This window comes from Tenrec ecaudatus, chromosome 18 (genome assembly GCF_050624435.1).
Source record: "Tenrec ecaudatus isolate mTenEca1 chromosome 18, mTenEca1.hap1, whole genome shotgun sequence".
Lineage (NCBI taxonomy): Eukaryota > Metazoa > Chordata > Mammalia > Afrosoricida > Tenrecidae > Tenrec > Tenrec ecaudatus.
In genome coordinates this window covers 72,808,778-72,831,013 of record NC_134547.1, presented here as the reverse complement: position 1 = coordinate 72,831,013, position 22,236 = coordinate 72,808,778, and the positions used below count along the sequence as shown (strand labels likewise).

General features: G+C 57.8%; 2 protein-coding genes across 2 annotated transcripts; one reads left to right on the top strand and one right to left on the bottom strand.

The window, feature by feature from the left end:
* Nucleotides 1-728: 728 nt before the first annotated feature.
* On the top strand, nucleotides 729-8,784 carry TAF1C (TATA-box binding protein associated factor, RNA polymerase I subunit C). Its single transcript, XM_075537253.1, has 15 exons — nucleotides 729-879; nucleotides 2,664-2,805; nucleotides 4,093-4,177; nucleotides 4,327-4,424; nucleotides 4,515-4,604; nucleotides 4,690-4,763; nucleotides 5,256-5,494; nucleotides 5,604-5,720; nucleotides 5,802-5,919; nucleotides 6,001-6,072; nucleotides 6,169-6,304; nucleotides 6,459-6,602; nucleotides 7,027-7,201; nucleotides 7,289-7,426; nucleotides 7,510-8,784. Exons 2-15 carry the CDS (start codon nucleotides 2,665-2,667, stop codon nucleotides 8,343-8,345), a joined length of 2,463 nt encoding a protein of 820 aa, XP_075393368.1. The 5' UTR covers nucleotides 729-879; nucleotide 2,664; the 3' UTR covers nucleotides 8,346-8,784.
* DNAAF1 (dynein axonemal assembly factor 1) lies at nucleotides 8,784-22,091 on the bottom strand. Its single transcript, XM_075536745.1, has 12 exons — nucleotides 21,904-22,091; nucleotides 19,476-19,617; nucleotides 18,922-19,013; nucleotides 17,950-18,171; nucleotides 17,642-17,808; nucleotides 16,795-16,916; nucleotides 13,918-14,087; nucleotides 13,229-13,471; nucleotides 11,548-11,633; nucleotides 9,981-10,176; nucleotides 9,331-9,696; nucleotides 8,784-9,060 (listed from the first exon to the last, which is right to left on the bottom strand). The coding sequence occupies exons 1-12, from the start codon at nucleotides 22,019-22,021 to the stop codon at nucleotides 8,978-8,980; spliced, it is 2,007 nt and encodes a 668-aa protein (XP_075392860.1). The 5' UTR covers nucleotides 22,022-22,091; the 3' UTR covers nucleotides 8,784-8,977.
* Nucleotides 22,092-22,236: the final 145 nt, after the last annotated feature.

Below are 22,236 nucleotides of genomic sequence, written 5' to 3'. Positions count from 1 at the left end.
TGTCCACTTAGCACTTGGTTGCTGCTCAATGCTGACTGTTTGAACCCACTGATTATCCTGAAGAACAAAGATGCAACATTCTAAATCCAAATCTATGAAGATGTGCAGCCTTGGAAACCCACCCGGCCAGTTCAAACCTATTTTACCCAAAAGGGTTGCTGTGAGATGGAAACTGTCCTATATGGCAACACCTCCCTCACACCCCTGAGGAGCCATACATACTTCCTGGGATGCCCCTATATACCTATATGAAGGGCTTGCTTCTTTCCAATTCAAGGACAATCAGTAGGATTCTTCCCATAGTGCTCGTCTCATGTCACCAAGAAAACAAAATAAAAAACCACTGTTATCGAGTTGATTCCAGCAGGTAGCCTCAACTTTCTCCATGGGAGCTGCTGGTGGGTCTGAACCGCCGACGTTACAGTTAGCAGCCTGATGCTTACGCAACAGTGCTACCAGGGCTTTTTTGCTAGTGCAGGTGTATAGTTAATGTCTATGAGTTAATTAATTTAATACAACAACCTTATCAGGCACGAGGTTGATTAAGCAGAAGCGGAATTCCAACCTAAGTCTTTGTGGACTTCTCTGGGCCTTGAGGTTCGTCACCAACCACCTTCTCTCCTTTATTCCATCCACCCTCCGCCCAGCAGGTGGCGCTCGCGGACGCCTGAGAAGCCGAGCTGGAAGGCGGGACTTCCTGTCTCCCAGGGAGCACTTCCGGCCATACCCGGAAAACCGTAAATTCACATTGTGGTTTTCATCCCATCTAGTTTGCTGGCGTGAGGAGCTCCCGCCTTGGGACCCACTCGGAGACACTGGGATCAGGAGGTATTTGCGTGAGAGCCCATTTCCCAGACGAGCACGCCGAGACTTGGGCACGTAAGTGTGTGAGCTGCCGGACGGGAGGACAGAGCGCAGCCCCCGGGTGGCGGGAGATGGGGTCCCGGGTCCCAGAGACGAGCTCGGGGTTTTCCCGCCGTTCGGGCCCGCAGGCTTTGGAACCAGCCACTTAACTGTCTGCAGCCGCTAGCTCACGGAGTGGCGCGAGTTCTACACGTGGCTAACGTGGTGGGTAGCACATGGCTGACGCATAGTCCTGGGTGTGAGCCCCCCGCTGTGTTGTGGCTTGCCTAGGTGGGGCCTGCAAATGGAGTGGGAGGGGGAAGGACTAGCGAAATACTTGAGGACTTGGTCCCACTCGATCCTCTTCTTTACCCCTCCTCTGCAACCGTTTGCTGCCCTGCTTCTTGCCTGAAACCAGACCTGGCGATTTCTGCAGCCTTGGATGGTCGGAAGGGCTTGGAGGACTGGCAGCCTGGCAGGAGGCTGGTCTCAGGAGATCAAGGCTGCCTTGCTTTGGAGCTGGTCTGTCGTAGGGACTCCACCAGCGCCTATTCCACCTGTGTTTGTTGGAACTGTTTGATTCCTTTCTCTCTTTCCTTCTACCTGAGGAACCCTGGTGGCTTAGTGGTGATGTGTGGGGCTGCTAACCACAAGGTCAGCAGTTTGAAACCACCAGCTGCTCCACAGGAGACAGATGAGGCCTTCTACTCCAGTAAGGAATCGACAGTCTCTGAAACTTACAAGGGCAGCTCTCAGCTCTCAGTTGGGATCACTTGATGGCAGTGCCATCTTCCTACCTGAATTTGTTCCGACCACTCCTATGCACTGATAGCAAACACCAAGGCCCTGGGGCTCCAAGTCTGGTCCTAATCTCTCTCTCTCTCTCTCTCTCTCTCTCTCTCTCCCTCTCTCCCTCTCTCCCTCTCCCTCCCTCCCTCCCTCCTTCTGTCACATCTGTGACCAATCAGTATCAACAGCCTCCCACTTATGCACCAGAGAGAGGACTTCCAAATGAGCATGGAAAAATGGTAGGGGGTGGGCAGAAGCAAGGTGGCTACTTGTGGTTCCAGAGTGGTATCCCCATGAGCCTTTAAAAGGTGCACTTCTCAGCCAGCCTATCAGTTGGCATTTTGGGGAGGCGCTGTGGCCGGCCAATGGCAGGTTGACAGGTGGTCTAGACACAGCCTCTAGCTTGGAAGGATCATGAATTCGGCATTGTAAGTTGGGACTAGAAATGTGCACTCATAGTGATGTCGGCTGGAAACAGCCCTCTCCCCTTCCTCATGCTCCCCCACTCCTTGTTTCTCAGACAGGCCCGGCACTTTCCAGCCCCCGGGGGGGGGGTGCTCTTGCTGTTTGTTCTGCCCGCCACCCTCCCCCCAGTTGTCTGCCTCATTAGATGCCAGCTCTGCCCAGGTGGCACCTCCTTGGCCAAGCTGCTCCCTGGCTGTCCTCATTGCTTGCTGTCCCCTCCCTTGGGCTGGTTTTCATCTCGTGCCCATTGATGTCTGGCATTTGGCTACATCTTTGTTTTTGTTGTCCACCCGACCCCCACCCCCTGTGGCAGCACGGTTCTGTAAAGACAACAGCCTTGACAAAAATCAGGAGAAAGCTGTGGCAGTATGCTTCTGTAGAGACAGCAGCCGTTCCAGAAACCACATGGGCATTTGTACTCCGTCCTGCAGGACCTGCGAGTACCAGTCCGCTCCCTGGCAATGGGAGCACCTCAGCAGCTGCTCGTCGCTCTCCCGGGCGCACTGGACGCCATCACCAGAGTCTGTGTCAGGGAGGCCCACAGACCATGTGGTTCTGTCTTCCAGGATGGACTTCCCCAGTCCCCTGCGCCCCACGCTGTTTATGAGCGGCCCCCTGGGTCTGAGCAGTGGCCCTGACCTGTCCTTCATGTGCAGCTGGAGGGACGCGCTGACATTGCCTGAGTCCCTGCCCATGAGCAGAGCCAAGGTGAGAATGGTAGTGCCAGGGCAGGCCCCAGAACCTAGGCCCACTTTTCTGGCAGGGGAACACAGTCAGGAGCCATTGGCACACTGGCAAAGGCCCAGGCTGAGCCAGAGTCCCTCCATCCAGGTACGGGGGACACCCTCCCTGGCTGTCCTAGTGGGCTCACTCAGTGGAACCTGTCGGCTCGCCCCTTCCTGAGCCCCCTCCATAGGCTTTGTTCCCTCCTCCTCTCCCTTCAGCCCAGACTAGGGAGAATTTCTTGTCTGTGGCGGGGTACCTCGGCAGGCATTGGGGCATACACATATGCCAGTGATCATGATGATGATGCCAGAACTGGGCCAGACACACAGGCTGAGGGCATGGGGGAGGGGTGCGCTTTCCCGAGACTTCTGCTGCTGCCCTCAGGAAGGAAATTGGCACTTCCTTTGGACCCAGAAGCCGCCCTGCTGCCACTTGCAGAGGGCTCTGTGGAGTAAGCCAGGCGGGAGCGGGAGCGGGATGGGGAGAGGTCTAGCAGGGGTCAGAATGCTATTGCCACTTGCTTCCTTGGCAAGGAAGGCCTGGCACTCAGCTAATACCCTCACTGGCCAGGCCCCTGTCCCCCGAGGGTGTGAGCTGTGGGGGTACTGGCCAGCCCAGCCGATGGCAGGGTGTGTGATCCACCAGATCTCAGTCAGTGACCGGGAGGTCTCCAGAGGAAGTGAGATCAGGTGGGATCAGGGTGGACACCCAGCTCTGGAGGCCAGCCACCTGCTCTCAGAGCCCAGCTAGTCTCTGCCACCCTCCCTGTCCCCAGCACCCCCCTTCCCCCAATAAGACTGTAGATCTAGCCGCACCAGCTCTGCGGGGCTATTGTGAGGGGGCTGAGTTAACCTGTTATGACCCATGTTCACAGAGTCCTCAGGGGTCTAAGGGTAGCTGATTTCCCACTGGTGGGGCATGCCATGCAGCCGTCAGAAGGGACCTGAGCGGCTGAGACGGGAGAAGGAGCCTCGGGCCCCAGGTTACTGATTTCACAGGGCAGGGTATGAGGTGTCCACCAACCTGTAATAGTCTACGGGGCCAAAGGAACACGTGTGTCCCACCACTCCTGCCCAGTCCCCCAGACTACAGAGGGACATATGTGTCCTGTCAGTCGTACCCGAGGAACCCAGAAGGACACACACTCCATGCAGACATGCTCAGGGAGCATCTGTGTGTATTTGGTCCCATAAGGGCTGGGGGATGGGCGATGCTTGTATCCCAGCCTGCCAGGGGGCTTCCGCCTCATCGCCTCTGTGGCTCCCACAGAACACGGCAGCCGAGCCCTCAGCCCAGGACCTGTGGTGGGAGCCAGACACCCCGGGGCCCTTTCCCCTGCTGCCACCTGATCCTGGTAAGGATTTACCCAAGCCCTGCCCTCTGAGACTGTCCCTTCTTAGTGTTCAACAGACCCCCTCCCAAGCCCCTCCCCACGGAGCCCTGGGACCTCCCCGCTCCTTGGGCTGACAACACTCAGACCCCTTCCCCTACACCTCCTGGCAGAGCCCTGGGACCCGGGGCTGTCCGCGCAGGACCTGCTTTTCCGGGGAGGTCATCAGTTCTACAGTCGACCCTGTGCCATGCTGGATGTTACTGAGCAGGTGAGGGGTCCCACAAGGCCGTGCAGTGTGGCCCAGAGAGGTGTGTGTGGTGACCTGACAGGCTTATGACCTCAGTCCGCTCTCCCCTAGCTCAGCCACTTCTTGTGGGACCATGGAGATGTTGCCTTTGGGTCCCTAGGGAGCCTGATGCAGGAGAACTTCAAACTGGAGGGCACACGGGTGAGTGACCAGCAGGGGTGCCCGCCTTCGTGTGGCAGTGAGCCACTGGCTGTGTGCTCCTGCCTAACCGAGCCTTTCCACACAGAGCCACTCTAAGAAGAAAACTGTGGTCAGTGTGAAGAGGCTGCTTCAGGACCTTGGTGGACACCAGCCCTGGGGGCAAGTGAGCATGAGCAGGAGGGCAGCAGTGGAAGCAGTCGGAGAACAGGAACTGTTGATTCCTCAGCCCTGAGTAGTCAGCGGGCTATACTTCCTTGTATAGAGCACCCAGCCCCAGCTAGCTTAGGGAGAGAACAGAAATGTACAGGCTCATCTAAATGGTGGGTGTCAGGCATGGCTGCATCCAGGTGCTCACATGCTGTTATCAGGGCTAGGTCCCTTTTCATTTTCTGATCTGCCTGCCTCTGCCTGCCTCTGCCTGCCTTCACCCTCTGACAGGCTGCCTCCATGTGGCAGGACGGCTTTTGATCCCCAGGAAAGAGCCAGGGTCCTTGCTGCTTGCCAGGTGTCCCAGGAAAGATTCTGATTGGCTGTCTTGGGCCTCATGTCCATCTGCTAGCCGGGTCTTATGGTTGGGCCAGGTCGGTGTCAGTGAGAAACCAATCCCATCCACCACCACTGCCTGACCTTCCCATGATCCTCTTTCCCTAGGTGTCCCTGGGCATCCCTCAGCCGGCGGCAGCGCCGCTTCTCCATCCTTGGTGGTCCTGTCCTAGGCAGGTCGGTGGCCAGCCTCGTGGGGGAGCTGCTGCAGGAGGAGCTAGCAGGGCGCTGGGGACAGATACTCCTGGACGATGCTGTCACTGGGGGCGCCCTGGCCTGGCTGCCCGGGAGCACAGCCCTGACAGGGCAGCTGGTTTACCCAACCGGGGGCGCCCTGGATAAGCTGTGTATCCGCCTGCTGGGTGGGACCCTGCTGCCCCCTTGGGGAGGGATGGGTGGTAGCTGGGGGGTGGCAATGACCATCGCTCTCACACTGATCCTTAGCGGGAGGCCCAGGCTTCCAAAAGGTCAGTCTGACTTCAGATGGCCGCCCGAGGGTCCTTGGGGACCCTGGCCACATCCAGCTCCGAGGCTCTATCCGGCAGGTGGTGACCCGGACTGTCCAGGGAGAAGGTAAGGCCCACTGCCACCTCCCTCAGCCTTCCTGGTAGGTGGGTGGCCTGGTCCCTGACCCTCTGTCTCCTGTGCCCTCAGCTCTGCTGGCGGTCCGCTCTGACTACCACTGTGCCCTGTGGAAGGTGAGCAGGCAGGGCCAGCCCTCCCCACTGCAGGTACTGCAGGTGCAGAAGGGAAGCACTGGCATCAGCCTCAGGTGAGAGGGGAACGGGGGAGCTTGACCTGCAGGGCCTGGGGCAGGGGGCCATTTCCCTCAGACTCGTCTCTCCCCCTGCAGCCCGCACCTGCCTGGGGAGCTGGCTGTCTGCAGCCGTTCGGGCACCATCTGCCTGTGGACTCCCCAAAATGGGTAATGGCCTGCCCCACCCCAGCCAAACACACATACATGACACACACTTCCAAGCAGCCTCCACCCATCTCCCTACCTCCCTTCCCTCCTCCCCAGGCTGCAGCAGGTCTACAAGGACCCTGAGACCATGGTGTTCCGGGACCCCTCCACCTGGCGCTGGGCTGACTTCACGGCCCACCCCCGGGTGCTGACTGTTGGTGATCGCACAGGCGTGAGAATGATTGACACTCAGGTAGGGGTGGGATTGAAATGCCAGAGAGGGGGCCCACAGGTAGAGGGCACTGAGGCAGCCCAGCCCCAAAGTCCAGACTGACCCGGGTCGGTGGAGTTGGGGATGAGGTCACAGACAGGCTGAGGTTGGGGCTGACTCTGGCTTTGTCCTCCAGGGCCCCCCAGGCTGTGGCCTGCTGCTTTTCCGAGGGGGTGCCGAGGCTTCATGCCAGAAAGGAGAGCGCGTCCTGCTGACCCAGTACCTGGGGGAGTGCAGCCCGGCCTTTCTGAACCCCACTCTCCATCTCATCTGTACACAGGTGAGGACCCCTCCCCGGGCCAGCCAGGCACTGAGTTTGCTTGCCAGGCTGCACCAGACCAGGCTGGCCCCAGCTGCAGCGCTAGGTACAGGAGCACGCTGGCTGAGTCCTGAGAGGCTGGGAACATGGGGGTGGGCACTGAACTGCCAGACCAGGCACCCTGCTGTCGAGAGGTGGCAGGCAAGATGGGTAAGAGGAGGAAGGGCCTCCCACAGGGATGGCAGTTTGCAAGACAGGGGGTCTCCTAATGTTGAGGGGCTGCCAGTCAGCCTGGTGCTCTAGGGGCGTCTCTCAAGCTCAGGTTCCAGGACCAGGTGGGTTTGGAGAAAGCAGATAAAGTCAGGGTGGGCTTCTGGGTGACACGACTTCCAGCACCTTTCCCGAGGGTCACAGAGCCCACCTTGTCACTCTCCCTGAGGGGCAGTTCTCACTCTACATGTTGGATGAGCGCCTCCCCCTGGTGCCCCTGCTGAAGTGGGACCACGGCCTGCCCTCCGCGCCCCTGCTGGCCCAACTGCTGCCCGCGCCCCGCCCTGGCGCCCCTCGGCCCCTACTCCTGGGGGGCCAGGGAGGCCAGCTCCAGCTGCTGCACCTCTCAGGTGAGGTCCTAATGTAGGCAGGTGGAGGGGTGGGGGGCATGCCCCCAGCCAGGGTCAGGGTCTGAGCAATGTCTGTCTGGCCCCCAGGAGAGGGCTCTTCGACTCCCAGGCTGGCAGGGCACCCCCAGTCCCTCCCAGTGAGGACTGATGCCCTCTCAGGGTTCCCAGTGCTGGAACCCACGGGTCAGAGGCGGCTGCAGGAGCGACTGGAGGCACCCACCTTAGGTACACGCACGGGTGGCAGGCGAGCCCGGGGCTGAAGTAGGTGACCTGGCCAGCCCTGCTTGGTAATACTGCCCTGTCTGCAGGTCTGGCTGCCGCCATCCCGTCCACCGCCTCCACACCAGGCCTGACCCTCTTCCAGCTCTCAGCGGCAGGGGATGTGTTCTGCCAAAGCCTGCACCTCCGCGAGGGTGAGCCAGGTCCTGAGCCCCATGACCCCGCCACTTCCTGGAGCCCCCAGGCCACCACCTGCTGCCGCCGCTGGCTGAAGGCCATACTCAAGGTGGCTCGGCCCCGGCCCCTGTGGACAGCCCCTACCTTTTCCCACCGCCACCTTCTGGCCCACCCGGAGCAGCCTCAGGCGGAGGGGACAGTGGCTGCGGGGCTGCGGGCTGCCATGGCCCAGGGAAGGCTCCTTCTGCAACAGGACCTGGGCTCGCCCCTCACTGCGGAGTCACCCCCTGCCCCTGAGTCTGGCCTGGAGGATGAGCTCAGCGAGCGTCTGAGTGAGGCCTGGGCGGGACGTGGGGCAGCCTGGTGGGAGAGGCGGCGGTCTGGGGGCTCGGGCCTGGGTCTCAGGCCCAGCCGATGCAAGCGCCGCACCCAGCTCTCCAGCACTTTCTCTTCGCTTGGCAGTCGCCTGGACCTCTCCGAAGGCCCCACCCCCTCGGGCAGCCCTGACCATGCCTCCCCCGGGCTCTGCCCCTTGCCCCCGGTCACACCCCCCTCCCAGGAGCAGACCCAGGAGCTGTGGGCGCCAGGTGTCCCCACCGAGCGGCAACAGACCCTCCGGGACTACATGGCCAAACTGCCACCCTCTGGTCTCCAGGCTGCCTCCGCACCCCCCTCCCAGGTCTCCAGCATCCGCAGCACTCCGTCTAGGCAACAACCACCCCGGAAGAGGCCCCGTATGGGCTTCTGAGGATACCTGTCCCCTGCCCCCAGCCAGCCCCCCCCGACTGACTGAAGACCCAGTGGTGGCTGGAAGAGATGCAGGAGCCTCTGACGGGCTCTGAGTTGGAACGACGCCCCTCCGGGCGCAGTGTGACCGCAGTGTGACTGAGTGGTCAGCAGGACCCTGGCTGTGTGCTGGTGAAATGACTGAGTGCCTTACACAGCCTGGATCGCCATCTAGTGTCTGGCGCAGGCGGTGTTGTGGGCCAGTCTGAGGACCCACCTGTCCTCCAGACATACTTTCTCAGGCTGGACTCCACAAAATGCCCCTTCACCGCATGACCTTAGCTCCGCCCCACGGGGACATGCTCACGGGATAAGCCATGGGCCAGCGTTCAGAGAAGGGTCTCTTCTCAGGGTACCACAGAGTAATTGTGACTCACAGGTAATAAAGATACACCCACACATTCCCTCAGGTGGCTGTGAACACACTGATAACACTCAAGGGTGGCGCATGCCTCGGACATGGACGAGGGAGGGGAGGCGGCTGTACAGCCGCTGTGCCTGCTGGGTTTCCAGCCCCGGCCTGCTACCAGCTCGCCATCTGTCCCTCCTAGTGCAGGGATGGAGGAGACCCCCGTGGGGTGGGGTGGGGTGGGGTCAGTCCAGCCCAAATTCAATGTCCTCGTTGTCGGCTCCCTCACCAGGCTTGGCCTTTGCCGCCTCCTTGCCAGCACCATTTCCTAAAGAGGCCAAAGAGAAGGTGGCTCAGTTTCGCGGGGAGGGTCCAGGTCCCACACACATCTGGCTGCTGAGTAAGGCTACAGTCCGGGAAATAACCCCAAGGTGCATGGGCGCCTCCCCTTGGAGATTGTTTGATCTTGCTGGGGATCCCCAGGTACCTCCAATGACTAGCCAAGTTTGGCAAGCACTGGTCTAGGGTGAGCTGGGGTGGGGGGCTTCAGGCAAAGGCACAGCCCACCTGCAGAGGACTGTGAGTACAGCAGCATCACCTGGGAGGCAGGAAGAGGGTGTGGTGCTGTCCCTGTTGTGGGAGGCCTGGGGCCCCAGCAGCTGGTCTGAAGGTAGGTCCCCAAGTTCTTGGATCAGGGGCTGGAGGGATGGCCCTGGAGACTCCGTGTCTCCTCTTTGGACTTCCAAGCTCTGTTCTGCGCCCAGTTTAACGATGTCTGCAAAGGGGCCCTCAGCCTGCTTTGGGGGGCCTTTAGGAATGGCGAATATATTGGAAAGGCCTTCTGTGGAACCATACTCCCATCCAGAAAGTGGCATGGAGTCAGCTTCCGAGTCACTGTCGTCCTCTAAGCAGCTCGAGACGACTTCAACCATGGGAGGGCAGGTCTTCTGCAGAAAGCAGGCAGTAAGTCAGGCGGGTTCTGGTGTCACCATTGTTGGGGCCCTCTACCCTGCACTGGGCATCACCACGTTCTCCAGCCATTGAGGAGCCACACCCAAACCCACTAAGGTCGGGGTGATGGTGCCCCACAGGACAGGGACCACTGGCCTGTGGGTGTCTGAGGCTGTCCATCACTACAGGAGGGAAGAGCCTCATCTTTCTCCGCAGCCTGACGCTGTACACACCACAGCACTGGGACTTCTTGCTAACGGGTGCACGGTGGTGAGAGCCTGGTAAGACTCATGCTACAGTGGCCCCAGGGGATGGGCGACAGTCGCAGACAGCCACGTTCCCTTCCTCTGCCCGCCCCATGGGTCCGGCAGATGCACTTCGTAAATGAGGGGAGAAAGCAGACTGGCTGTGGGGAAACACGTGTCCTCGTCACCTGGTCCTCCTGGTGACCGAGGAGCTCGCTGTCATCCACGTCTTCCAAGTCAGGTAGGTCCTGGAAGAACAAGTGACAGCTTCAGTTCACGGAGAACACGCGTTCATGTGCAAGGGGTCATCCCACAGGCAGTGTGGCCATGAATGCCGGCAGAGGGGAGGGGGCTACACAGAACACAAATGAACCACTTCTGGACTGGAGTCCAGCCAGTAGGTTTGCACTATTGACACCCCCGCCCAACGTGAGGTGCTCCCAAATGTGACCTCACAGGTGTGGGTGATGTGTCTAGAAGGGGCCCAACCCAAAGGCACCTCCCCCTCTAAGTTTCTCAGGAGTCGGGGGGTACACAGGTGACATGTGTGGACCTCCATAAAGTCTGGGGGGGGGGGGTTTGACAATGTTGGGGAGGGGGAACATCTTCACCCACACCCAGATGTCTGGAGGTGGGCAGGGAGAGACAGGGCAGTTAGGCACTTGTACAAGTGACCTAACCCCTCTGTACCTCCTTATAGAATGGGAAGCCCTTGGGTGGTGCAGACGGTTAATGCGTTCACTACTAAACAGAAGATAGCCAGTTCAAATCCTCCCAGAGGCCTGGTCATCTACCTTCCAGTGAGGCAAGCTCCAGAGACCCCAGGTGGTGCTGCCTTGACAGATGGGGGCAGTTACTGAGCTGGGGACTGGACCTCACTGGAGGGCAGCCAGGTGGGCCTGCTTTTCCCAGGGTGGTGGTGGTGGGTAGGTAGGTAGGTAGGGGGTGAGTCCTGAACTCAAAACTTTTCACGCTTCCCTACTGTTTGGCTACAGTCAGTTCTTGGGTTTCAGATGGACCGTCCACTTGTTTTTCAGTGGACTTTGGTCCACAAGGCTGAGACCCTCCAGCCAGGCCTGGTCTTGCCGCTCTGGGCTTTTTGTTCCCCAAACTCAGAGAACACAGTCTGGTCCCTGAAGGATGGCCAAACTGGACTCTGAAAAGTATCCTCCTGGAGTACTAGCCACTGTCACCCAGCCCGGCTCCAGCTCTAGGGTTTCTGAGACTGTCAATCTTCACGGGGGCAGACAGCTTCCTCTTTTTCCCATGGAGCAGCCAGTGGGTTTGAACCACGCACCTGGAGGCAAACTGTCCAAAGGTTAATCTGACCAACCGCGCCACCAGGCGGTCTTTCCAGGAAGGGCGAGAAAGACTGGGAAGCAAGCTTCACACAGTGGTTGTGTTTCAGTACAAGTCTCCCTCGACTTACCCTCCTATTTCTGCCAGGGCAGCGCTCACAGAGCATCTGAGTCACCCAGACACAATTACTCCCCAGCAGATTCAGAGCAGAGGGCCTAGGGCCGGGCCTGCGATCCTCAACCCAGGGCCCACTCTTTGAAGGTCCAGTGCCCATGTCCCCAACTGGAGGACACACACTGCCCCCAGATCCCTGCACGTACCTCGATGAAGAGCCGCTCCTGGGCCACCAGCCTCTCTCTCTCTTCCACCCCATCGCTGGTGGCGGCCCCAGTGTGGGGAGACAGCTCTAAGGAGCAAGAACAAACGGTCGTAAGCAGCCGGGTTGGGCTTCCAGAAGGTGGTCAGAGGGACAAGGCTGAGATGGATCCAACAGGGAAGGGGAAGGCCACGACTCTGCTTGGGTGGGTCCAGCAGGGAGCAACTTCTCTGGCTGCCCCCAAATGGACTTTTCCTGGTGGGTCCGGGTGGAAGAAGGCAGAAGACACTGATAGGGTTCAGCTGTGAGTGCTTCTTCACAGGATACACCGTGATTGCCATCCTGCTGAGCAGAGAGTGAGCCCTCTCCGTAGCAAGGGGGAGGGGAGGGATCTCATGAATGGCAAGAGCCAGGGGTGGAGCACATCCTCTGGACCCAGAGATCCCTGGGCAGTGCAGTGACAGAGCCCTGGACTTCTCAGCCCACACAGCAAGTAAAACAGAGCACTTTGGAGCGGGACTGGCTTGTGGAGACATAACTGGGCAGGGTGGGGGGGGGGGGTGGCGCTCTGTGTGTTAACTCACAGGGCTGGAGCTGAGTACCTTTGGGTAGAGACGTATAGCAGAGTAGCATGCCCTTAGGGCCATTTATTAGCAGAACAGAAAGAACTTCATAGTCTATCCTGACTGAACAACTCTGTCCACTTCCTTACTAAACCCCCTCATCATGAGCATGGTGGATGACTTCTGTGTGGCCACCGAAGTGAACTTTGTGCTCTGTGACCCAGCCAGAAAGTAGAACATGCTGGGGGGAGAACAAGCCGAGAGAGAGAACTATTTGAGGAGGTGTGGTGCCCAGGGCTGCCCTGGGACAGAAGCCAAAGCACCCACAGTCTAGACTGGGCTGTGTCCTCCCCAGGGGAGGACACAGACAAGGCGCCTCCTTCCTCAGGTCTGGAGACAAGGCCCCAAAGACAGCAGGTCCAGCTTCAGAGTAGATGGTCACCATGAAACTGGGAGGTTGGTGAGTGAGAGATGAAGCTGTGGTGGACAAGGAGCCTGGGGGCCTGAGCAGTAGCTGGTTGGAGGGCAGACCCCTGGGCCGTGCCCAGAGGCCGTCCCCAGAGGGAGGGAGAGTGGGCCCCATACCTGGCCTCCCTGCCCCTCAGTCTATGTGTGTGGCTGCCTCAAAGGCCTGGGGCGAGGGCACCTGTCAGTAATTGCTGGTGGGCCTGTCGGAGGTGAAACAACCGGCTTGCTCATCCTGGAGTCCTGGTCCCTACTCTCCCTTCAGATCACTTGCCTCGGCCTGGACACCAGCAACCTGCCTATGCTGTGTCTGCCCAAGAGCCACATCTGAGAGCGAGGCAGAGGGCATGGGCAGCCTCAGGCCCCTCTGTGGCTCCAGTCCTTCCTGACCTCACTCCTACATGGCACCTCTTCCCTTAACCCACCTGGGGCCGCCGAGGGGATTCTGGCTCAAAGGGACCCCGAAGGTCAGACTTGCCAAAAGCTTGGGGATTTGTGTCCATCCAAAGGCGTCTCGGAAGAAAGGTCTGGAGATCTGTGCTTTTGTTTTTAAATCAGCCCTGGAAACCACCACCGGGCACAGCTCTCTCCACCAGCCACCCCATCCCACCAGTACCACCTAGCTGGACCCTGGAGGTCCCGCCACCCTGGGCTCACCTTCTTGGACAATCCCCAGAGCTGGAGGGCTCTGTGCCCCAGTGGGGAGTGCCTCTGCTGTCTCCTGATCCTCTATCTCTGGGTCCTGCTCCCCGGCAGGCAGCTCCTGGTCTTGGCCGGACTCTTCTGGGAAGAGCTCATCCTTGGCCTCGAAGCTTTCCCTAATGAACACCTCCATCTTCTGCCGAGTGCCAGGGTCCACACCCGGCGTCTCCTCTTCCCCCTCTTCCTCACTGGCCCGTCCTAAACCAGGCAAGTCTCAGGATCAGGACATCATGTGGGGGTGGGGCAGGAGGGGGGAAGGGGGGAGGACAAGGCCCACTTTGCAAGTCTGACCGCCTCAGCTCAGACGGTGAGCGTGGGCTGTGTCCACTATAAAGGTGTTTGTTATGGCGGCCTGAAAAAACAATTAGCGGGTGGGAGTGCTTCAAGTTCTTGGGAAAACAGAGGGGAGGACCAGGGGGGGTTCCCTCACTCAGTTCCGATGGGTCTAAGTGCCCTGAAGCTCCACCCAGTTGTGGCCTGCCAGGTGGGCGAGGCCAGCTGTAGGTGGACCCACAGGTAAACTAGGTGCAGGGTTCAGATGGAAAAAGACAAGAAACCCCCAAGGAGACTCCAGCTCAGCATTGTCCAACTCAGGGTGGGGGTGCCCCCCAGGAGCTGGAGTCTCCCTGGGATGGTGCACACACCTGCCTCGGGGGCGCTGTCTCTCTGTTTTCTCCTGGCCTCTGCCCGCCGCTTGATCCTGGCCAGCGCTTCCAGGCTGTCCGTGATCTTCCGTCGCTCCTGGCTCTCCCACAGCTCTCGCTCCTCCTTCTCAGCCGCGTACCCGCCCCGAGCCCAGGCCTCCGCGCAGGCTCTGTGTGCCAGGGCACAGACAGACACACAGAGACGGAAGGAGGGGTGACCCTTCAGACCTACAGCAGACTCCAAGCCAAGCTGGTTCCTTTTCGTCAAATTCAAACAAGGGCTGTGAGTACGTGGACACACACACATACACCCCCTCGTCAAAGGTGCCTTGGACAGGACACCCAAAGGCCCAGGTGATCGATGGGATAAAGGAGAGAGCTTGGACGTCATCGAGATGAAAGGGGACAGGGGGGCCGTGGGATGGGGAGATTTCCAGAAAACGCACTCTCAGGTCAGGGGCGCTTACCTACCATATAGAAAGAGCTCTCACGACTCAGCAACAAAGACAAACACAAGACACGGGCAGAGGTTGAGTGTGTGGAAAGACATGCCGCCAATGTGGGGTGGGGGTAGCGAGGGGGTGGGTATGTGGCAGACACCCATCTGACGAAAGGACAGAAAAGAAAACCAAAGAAGCGCAACACAACTCCGCCGAGGCCTCCAGGCCAGGACAGAGCTGCCCCGTGGGTTTCCCAGGCTGCGGCTCCACGCAGCTGCTGCTGGTTTCCAACTGCTGAATGCCCCAACGCGGAACCCCTGAACCCCTCAAAGCCAACTCGCAGAAAACAAAGTGCCCAGTTAAAAAGTGAGCAGACAAACAAGATGCACAGAAGCCAGAGACACGGAAAGCTACCCAGGACTCTGGGTCGTCTGGGAATTTTGAGCACAGCCACCCCAGAGGGCGGGAAAATCCAGAACACGGACTACAGCAAGGGCAGGTAAGGAGAATTCATCCAACAGGCCATGGGAACAAACCCACCCTGAGCCTAGACAGCCTAGGTGGTGCTCAGCTACCACTGCAAGTGGAAGGTGGGTGGGTGGGGATGTGGAGCAAAGCTCTGTCACCATAGGAACCCAGGCTTACAGGTCTGATGGAGACCGGGGCAGCCTCCTGAGACACACCCGGTAGGCCTGGCATTGAACTCACGCCCACGGCTCAACTCAGCCAGGCGGTAGACAGGCCTACGTGCAGGCGAGTCATGCCAGGGAGGTCTCACCGACTTAGACCACCACCCACCGGAGATGCCAGGGCAGCATGTGCCCCGGGAGAAAGCATAGACTTCAGGGAGAGACAGGAGTATGGACAAAGGGGAACGAGAAACCCAGGAAGGCAGGGGAGCCCACTTCCGCTGGGGCAATGGCGACCGTGTCGTGAAGCCAGAGGCCTGTATACTTGAATTCTTGGATGGCATGGTAGTTACATCATCTGTTGTCAATCTGAGACTTACGAGTGAAGGAATGGAGTTTACCAGGTAAATAAACTATGCCAGTCAGGTCGCGGCTTGATGACCTCATTGGGAGGCACTGAGGGGATAAATAGCTCACTGGCGGTGCGACATTCACACACTCCCTGTGAGACATCCCTGAGGAGAAGCCACCTGGACCTGCCCTGATGCAGCCAGAACCCTGGGAGATGGAGGAGCTACATGGAGACCTGTAAGCGCTGAATGCTTATACCGCCACTGGATCCACAAGACTTCCCACCCACTGGACTGTGAGACTGATCGTCCTGTATTTGGTGTCAGTGCATGTGTTATGTGAGCCTGAAGAGGAATTTATAGATTGGTATCTGACATATGGGCTAATATCAGACTTGCAGAGTTGATCTGGACTGGGCTGGGATGTTTTTACAATATTCAGTTGCTCTTGTGTATACAACTCTTTTCTTTTTTTAAAAATCATTTTATTTGGGGCTCATACAACTCTTAGCACAATCCATCCATCCATCTATTGTTCCAAGCACATTACTTGCCATCATCATTCTCAAAACGTTTTCTTTCTACTTGAGCCCTTGGTATCAGCTCCTTGTTTTTCCCTCCCTCCCCATAAAGCTCTTTCTGACACACGTATGAGTGTTTCCTTTTGTTTCTCTGGTCTACCCCGGACTAACACAGATGGGAAACCAATCTGCTTGTCACCCAAACCCCAATGAAATGTTTCAGTCAATCACTCTATTGATCATTGATCGATCGGTCACAGGCCAGCAGGCCACCTGTACTCAGGAGGCTCTATTCAAAGTCACAGTTCTCATAGCATTTACATGGAAGGGAAATGAAAAGCATGACAGTCTGGGGGCCATTGAGGGGACATGGGGTGAGGTGGGGAACCCCTGAGCAAGACCTTCCGCAAGGAGCAGACCTAAGGCCAACTGCTGGCCTTGCCAGCCACCTGGCACAGCGAGCGGGGCTCCCTCACCCGCCAGCTCTCAGCTGGACAGAGGTTACTCTGTGGACAGACAGAAAAGACGCCCTGAGAAACAAGAGAAGACAAGGACCTTCTCATAGACAACCGTCTAGCCATGGAGACCGCTCCCCAAGACCACCAATGTCAAAGAATACCAATCCCCCAAATCCCCTCCCCCCCAGTGAAGATGATAACACGGAGACCTGGTGGCTCCGTGGTTACATGTTGGGCTGCCAACCGCAAGGTCAGCAGTTGGAAACCACCAGCCGGCTGCTCCGAGGGAGAAAGAGGAGGCTGTCTACTCCCGAGGCCGAGCCCAGAACCCCACAGGGGCAGTGCTACCCTGTCCTCCAGGGTCACTGGGGGTCGGAATCCACTCGCTGGCAATGAGCTTTGAGGAGGTAGGTGTTCATCAGTTAGGAATATGCCAAGCTTTCATAGGAAGCATGGCTCCGAGGCTTTGCACTCCTTACCTGTCTTTGGGGAACACAGGCCTGTCATCCAGGTAGGTCAGCTGCTTCAGGTGGACAGTCAAGGTCCTCCGATAGTTGGGAATTTGCTTGACAACTGGATTTCCCATCAAGTTCAGCACCCGCTGGAAGCCAATCAGCAGTGCCTCATTAAAGACTGAATACTGGGCACAGGGTGGGCAGTTTAGGGCATAAGCCCTGGTGATGCCGTGGGCTAAACATCAGGCCCAACCCAAAGGTCCTAGGTTCAAGCCCACCAGACTGTCACTATTTTCTCCCGTCCAGGTTGTCATCCTCAGAAGCCTGAGGTGCCAGCTCTGCTCTGTCCTCTAGGGTCACTAGGAGTCGGAACGGACTCACTATTAGTGTTTGATATTTGGGTAGAATGCTCTCCGTGGAAATGAATAAAAGTTTTCCCCCGAGTCTTGTCTTTCTCCTGCGGTGCTAGCAGCAGGTGAGTTTGAACTGCTGACCTTGTGGTTAGTGGCTCAAAAGGGAACCCACCAAATCAGAAACCAAACGCATGCCATCGAGTTGATGGCAACTCACAGCGACCAGATAGGACAGGGTCGATCCGCCCCTGTGGGATTCAGAGACTGTATCTCTGTACCAGAGTGGACAGCCTCATCTTTCTCCCTCAGAGCAGCTGGTGGATTTGAACTGCTGACTGTGTGTTAACCCACTGCATCACCAGGGCTCCTTTCCTTTGGGACAATCCCACTAAAAACACCAAGAGGGGAAAAGCATGAAAGGAGAGCTTTGGATGGATGAAGGAGGGGGAGAGAGAGGGGGTGGGGGTTTGGGTATGTTAAGAACTCAGAACCAGCAATATTTCTTTTTCTGCTGTTACCAGATTGGGCATGCTCTCGAGGACGGCCAGGATCTCTGGGTCCCGCAGGTGGTTGTGGGAGAGGTCCAGGACACACAGCTGGGCACACCCCCGCAGGTGCTGGATGTCGTCCACGCTCTCTAAGTGGTTGTGGGCCATCTGGAGCGTGTTCAGGACCGGAAGGCAGTCTGGAAGAAGGTGCAGGCTGCAGAGGTCGGCTTTGCCCCGCCAGTGGGAGCCCTGCCCCGCCCCCCAACCCCCATACGTCCCTGGGGGGTAAGCAAGGGAAACAAACGAGGGCCCGGCCCCTGGTGGGTGGCCGGCCTTACCAAGGTTTTCTATGGTCTTGATGTAGTTGTTGCTGAGGTTCAGGGCATCCAGCTTCTGCAGGGGCTCCAGGTTTTCGATCTTGTGGATAAGGTTCACCTGCAGGAAGAGGCACCGCAGCTCCGTCTGGGCGCTCAGGTTCTCGATTCTCTGTATCCCGTTACATTCCAGCCAGAGACAGCGCAGCCCCGTGTATTCCTCCAGGTTCTCTATACGGTCGAAGCCTGGGGCAGGGAGGGGTCGTCAGGGCCATGCCGCCTGTGCATGCCCATGGGGGGGGGTGAGTGGGGGCCAATGCGTGCACCGGGGCTCGGCCAGAGGGGCCAAAGTGCTTGGCTAAGACCTGGAAGGTTCACATTCGAACCTACCAGCAGCTCTGTGACAGAATGGTGTAGACCTGGGTCTCAGGGCAGAATGTAACCTACTTATCCGGCTCCTCCAATAGTTTGCCCTACCCTTCACTTTGAGTCCTCATCTCTTGTATAATACCCTCTTCCCCTTTGGCCCAGTGCTTCATCTCCCCTCCCTCGATCAGTTACCCCACCCCGGGCCTGATCCTGCAACGTATTAACCTTCGGAGTCTGTTTTCCATTGATCTGAACACCCCGTCTTAAATTTTTTCCCCCTTCGTAAACTACTTGTCCTTTAGTGATTGACTACTTTGCCTTAGTCTAAAGGAGCCCTGGTGGCCTAGTGGTTGTGGCATTGGGCTGCTAGACAAGGGGTATGCAGTTCCAGAGTCACAGTCTTGGTGACGCACACGGGCAGTTCGACTGCCCTCTCCTACAGGGGCTCTGTGGGGCAGCACAGAGTTCCGTTTGCCTGTAACTTCATGCAGCACCAAATGCTCTATGTTCATCCCCGTTGGCAGGCGTTTGGAGGAGTCATCCTTGTTCCCAAATGTTGTGGCATCTGCCCCCACCCCACCCCACCCCAGCAGTCCTTTCCACGGCCCCGCCCCTCAGAGCCCTTGCCTTTGAAATGTAAATACAGCGTGTCGTTCAGGGCCGGCGTGATGTACAGCTTGTGCTGTTTGCAGAGTTTCTGCAGGAGGCTCTTGGTCATTCTGTCAACAGTGGAGAAGCCCACAGGGTCATCCTTCAGCTGTCGCCTCTCTTCCAAAAACATTCCTAGCCACATCCCCTTCACCCCGCCCCCAAATTCTCCAATCTTCCGCAGGCCCGGTAGTTACATAAACTCCTCCTCCCCTTTTATTTATCTATTTAGTTTAAATAGCTCTCAGATCCTCTTCAACATTGCCGCCTTCAGCATTTCTTAAAGCCTGCCACGTGTGGCCCGGTGAAAACCCTTCCACTGGTGTGACCGGCCACTCCCTTCCTGGTGCCAGAGCTTGTGGGCGGCTGCCAGCACAGGGCACTGCCCTCCTGGCTGGGCTCCCAAGAATGCGTAGGCATTGGGCAGCCTGTGCCTGAACCATCTCCATGCACCTCAGTGTGTTTGTCTGCAGAAGGGGTACGTGCGACCTCCCTCAGGATGCACCTGCTTTAACAGGTAGGCGGCCGCCTACCTGGTGCCGCTGTCATCCTGGTCAGCTCGGCCTGTGTGTGCCACCAGGCCACTGTCCGACCGGCTGTCGCCACTCGGTTTCTGTTCCCTGAGGCAGGACGTGTCCGAAGGGCTCACACATGTGTCCTTGGGCTCGTTAATGTCTGTAAAATAAGGCAGAGGTGACATAGTCACTCATGGCCACCGAGTCCACGCGGACTCCCAGCGACCCTCGAGGGCAGGGTGCAACCACTCCATTGGGTCTCTGAGGGTGTAAATCATGAGGGGAGTACAACATCTCATCTTTCACCTGTGGAGTGGCTGGTGGATTTGAACTGCTGACCTTAGCAATTCAATCAGTAGCCCGCTACACCACCAGGGCTCCTAGAGGATAAAAGATAGTGTGTGTATGTGTGTTGTGTGTATAATTCTACACATGCACACACACACACATTTCAATTTGATCAACAGCACTTTCCGCTTTCCGTAGGTGCTGTCCAGTAGGTTTTGACTCAGAAAGACCTCATGTGACAGGGTAAGAACTGCCCTCAAAAGGTTTCTGAGGCACTAATTTTTATGGTCCAGTGAGTTAGGCACTGGGTTGCTAACCACAAGGCCAGCAGTTCAAACTCACCAGCCCCTCTGCAGGAGAAAGATGAAGCTTTCTACTCCCATCAAGAGTTACAAGGTCAGAAACTCACAGAGGCAGTTCTACCCTGTCCTATGGGGTGGCTAAGAGTCAGAATCATCTGGCAGTGAATTTTTGTCTGGGGGGGGGAGTGGGGGAGAGCAGGGTAGGGGACTAAGAATCAAAGACAAGAATGCTAAGTATGGGCAATTTTTGTCTCTTTTATTAAAAAAGCCTTCAAGTCAACAGGAGAAATGACCAAATTGCTTTCCATTCTAGAGGGCACTATCGGGAATCTGGTTTTCTTGTGCATGGGTCTTTTTCCTTCTTCAGACATGCCTCCAAAGGAACTTCCCCTGCCCCTCTGCCCCCGACTGTAATCCCTGAGGGTACCCTCCATGCCCACAATGGACCCCATCCACATACCCATTTCAGCCAAACAATTGACCCCGCCTTCTAACACCAAGAGCAGCAGCCCTGGTGATGCAGTGGGTGACACACTGGACTAGCTACAAGGTCAGCTGTTTGAAACCACCAGCCACTCCAAGGTAGAAAGACAGGGCTTTCTACTCCCGTAAAGAGTTATCTGTGGTCTTGGAAACACCCAGGGGCAGGCCCACCCTGCCCTATAGGTTGGCTGTAGGTGGGAATAGACTCAGTGGCAGTGATTGTGCTTTCTGTTAAATCCCATCATCCAGGATAAAGTTTATTAATCTTTTTGTAGCGCAGACACCCCTCTCCACCCCTGGAATCCCAGTGGCACAGAGGTTATGCATTGGGCTGCAATCCAGAAGGCTAGTGGTTTGAAACCACTAGTTGGTCCATAGGAGAAAAACAGAACTTTGTACTCCTACAATGACTTACAGTCTGGGAAACTCACAAGGGGCAGTTCTGCCCTGTGCTCTAAGGTTGCTATGAGTTGGCATCTAGTGAATTTGGTTTGAGTTTCAGATCCTTCCAGTGTCCCCCAGGGAGCACCCACTCTGGGAACCACTGGACTGGCCTCTTTATCTGATCACTAAAACGTTTCCCTCATTGGGCCCTAAAGCAAGTGAGACTGGGTGCTGGGCCGAGCTCTCCCCGGAGCCCTGGTGAGGGTCCTACCCTGAGCCCAGATTTTCACCCAGGCTCTCGACCATGTGTCAGGTGTTGGACAGGGTAGAGGGCATTTGGTCCTGATGTTCTGCCCTCCCATAGCTGGTTTAACACGGTGACACTGACAAAGGGGTCAATTCAAGATAGAGTGTCATGGGGAGCAGGAGGGGAACTGGGGCCTGAGGTACAAATGCAAGGTCATGTTGTCCAGGAGTGAGTCTGCCCCGAGCTGGGTCTCACTCTCAGTGACCCCATCTGGCAGAAAGCTGCTCTGGTAAGATTTCATAGTGCCAGGTCTGTTTCTACAGGAGCCATTGGGTGGGCTTAAACTGCCAACCTTGGGTTAGCAGCCTCACAGAACGGCTGCACCACCGACCACTGGAGGGTAACCTGGAGCAAGTTCAGTAAACTCTCGAACTGGTCCGTTTACCCTTCCCCTGCAGAGAGCTGCTTTCCAAACCAGAACCCAAGCTCGAGCTCGCTGTCATCGAGTCCATGCTGACTCAGAGCCACCATATAGGACAGAGCAGAACTGCTCCTCTGGGCTTCCAAGGCTCTGACTCCTTACGGGAGTAGAAAGCCCCTCTTTCTCAGAAGGAGTCGCTAGTGGTTTCAAACTGCTGACCTTGCAGATAACAGCCCAGCCCCCAATCTCCCGCTGGGTCTGAAGAAGAGGTATGAGGTGCCGGTCCAGCGCCCCTTCTCCTTCCAGGGAAGCGGTCAGCACCTTCCTTGCGGGCCCCGAGGCCTGAGCTCCCGTGGTCCCCCGCAGACGCCTCCACACTGGGCTCCCCCACGCACTCCTGGTCCGCAAGCTCCGGGGCCTCCGGGGCCTCCGGGTGCATCTCGAAACACCTCGCCCTGCGGCGTCGGTGGCCCCAGTCTCGCCAGAGATGCTCCTCTCCTTCTCCACTGGCCGCTAGTGCCTGCGTCGTTGGCGGCGGCCCAACGCTCTCCTGGTCTCCACGGTAACGTGGGTTCGCGCACGCGCACTACTGGCCAGCGCCCTGAGGGCGCCGGGGGCGGGCCCCGCAACGGCTCCGCCCCCGGCGCGTGCTCG

Coding starts and splice junctions, on each gene's coding strand:
- TAF1C (XM_075537253.1), top strand. CDS start 2,665: ATGGACTTCCCCAGTCCCCTGCGCCCCACGCTGTTTATGAGCGGCCCC. Junction 5,721..5,801: donor CCGGACTGTCCAGGGAGAAG/GTAAGGCCCACT, acceptor CTGTGCCCTCAG/CTCTGCTGGCGGTCCGCTCT. Junction 6,305..6,458: donor TGAGAATGATTGACACTCAG/GTAGGGGTGGGA, acceptor TTTGTCCTCCAG/GGCCCCCCAGGCTGTGGCCT.
- DNAAF1 (XM_075536745.1), bottom strand. CDS start 22,021: ATGCACCCGGAGGCCCCGGAGGCCCCGGAGCTTGCGGACCAGGAGTGC. Junction 18,172..18,921: donor GCTGTATTTACATTTCAAAG/GCAAGGGCTCTG, acceptor TCCCTGCCCCAG/GCTTCGACCGTATAGAGAAC. Junction 13,472..13,917: donor AGACAGCGCCCCCGAGGCAG/GTGTGTGCACCA, acceptor TGCCTGGTTTAG/GACGGGCCAGTGAGGAAGAG.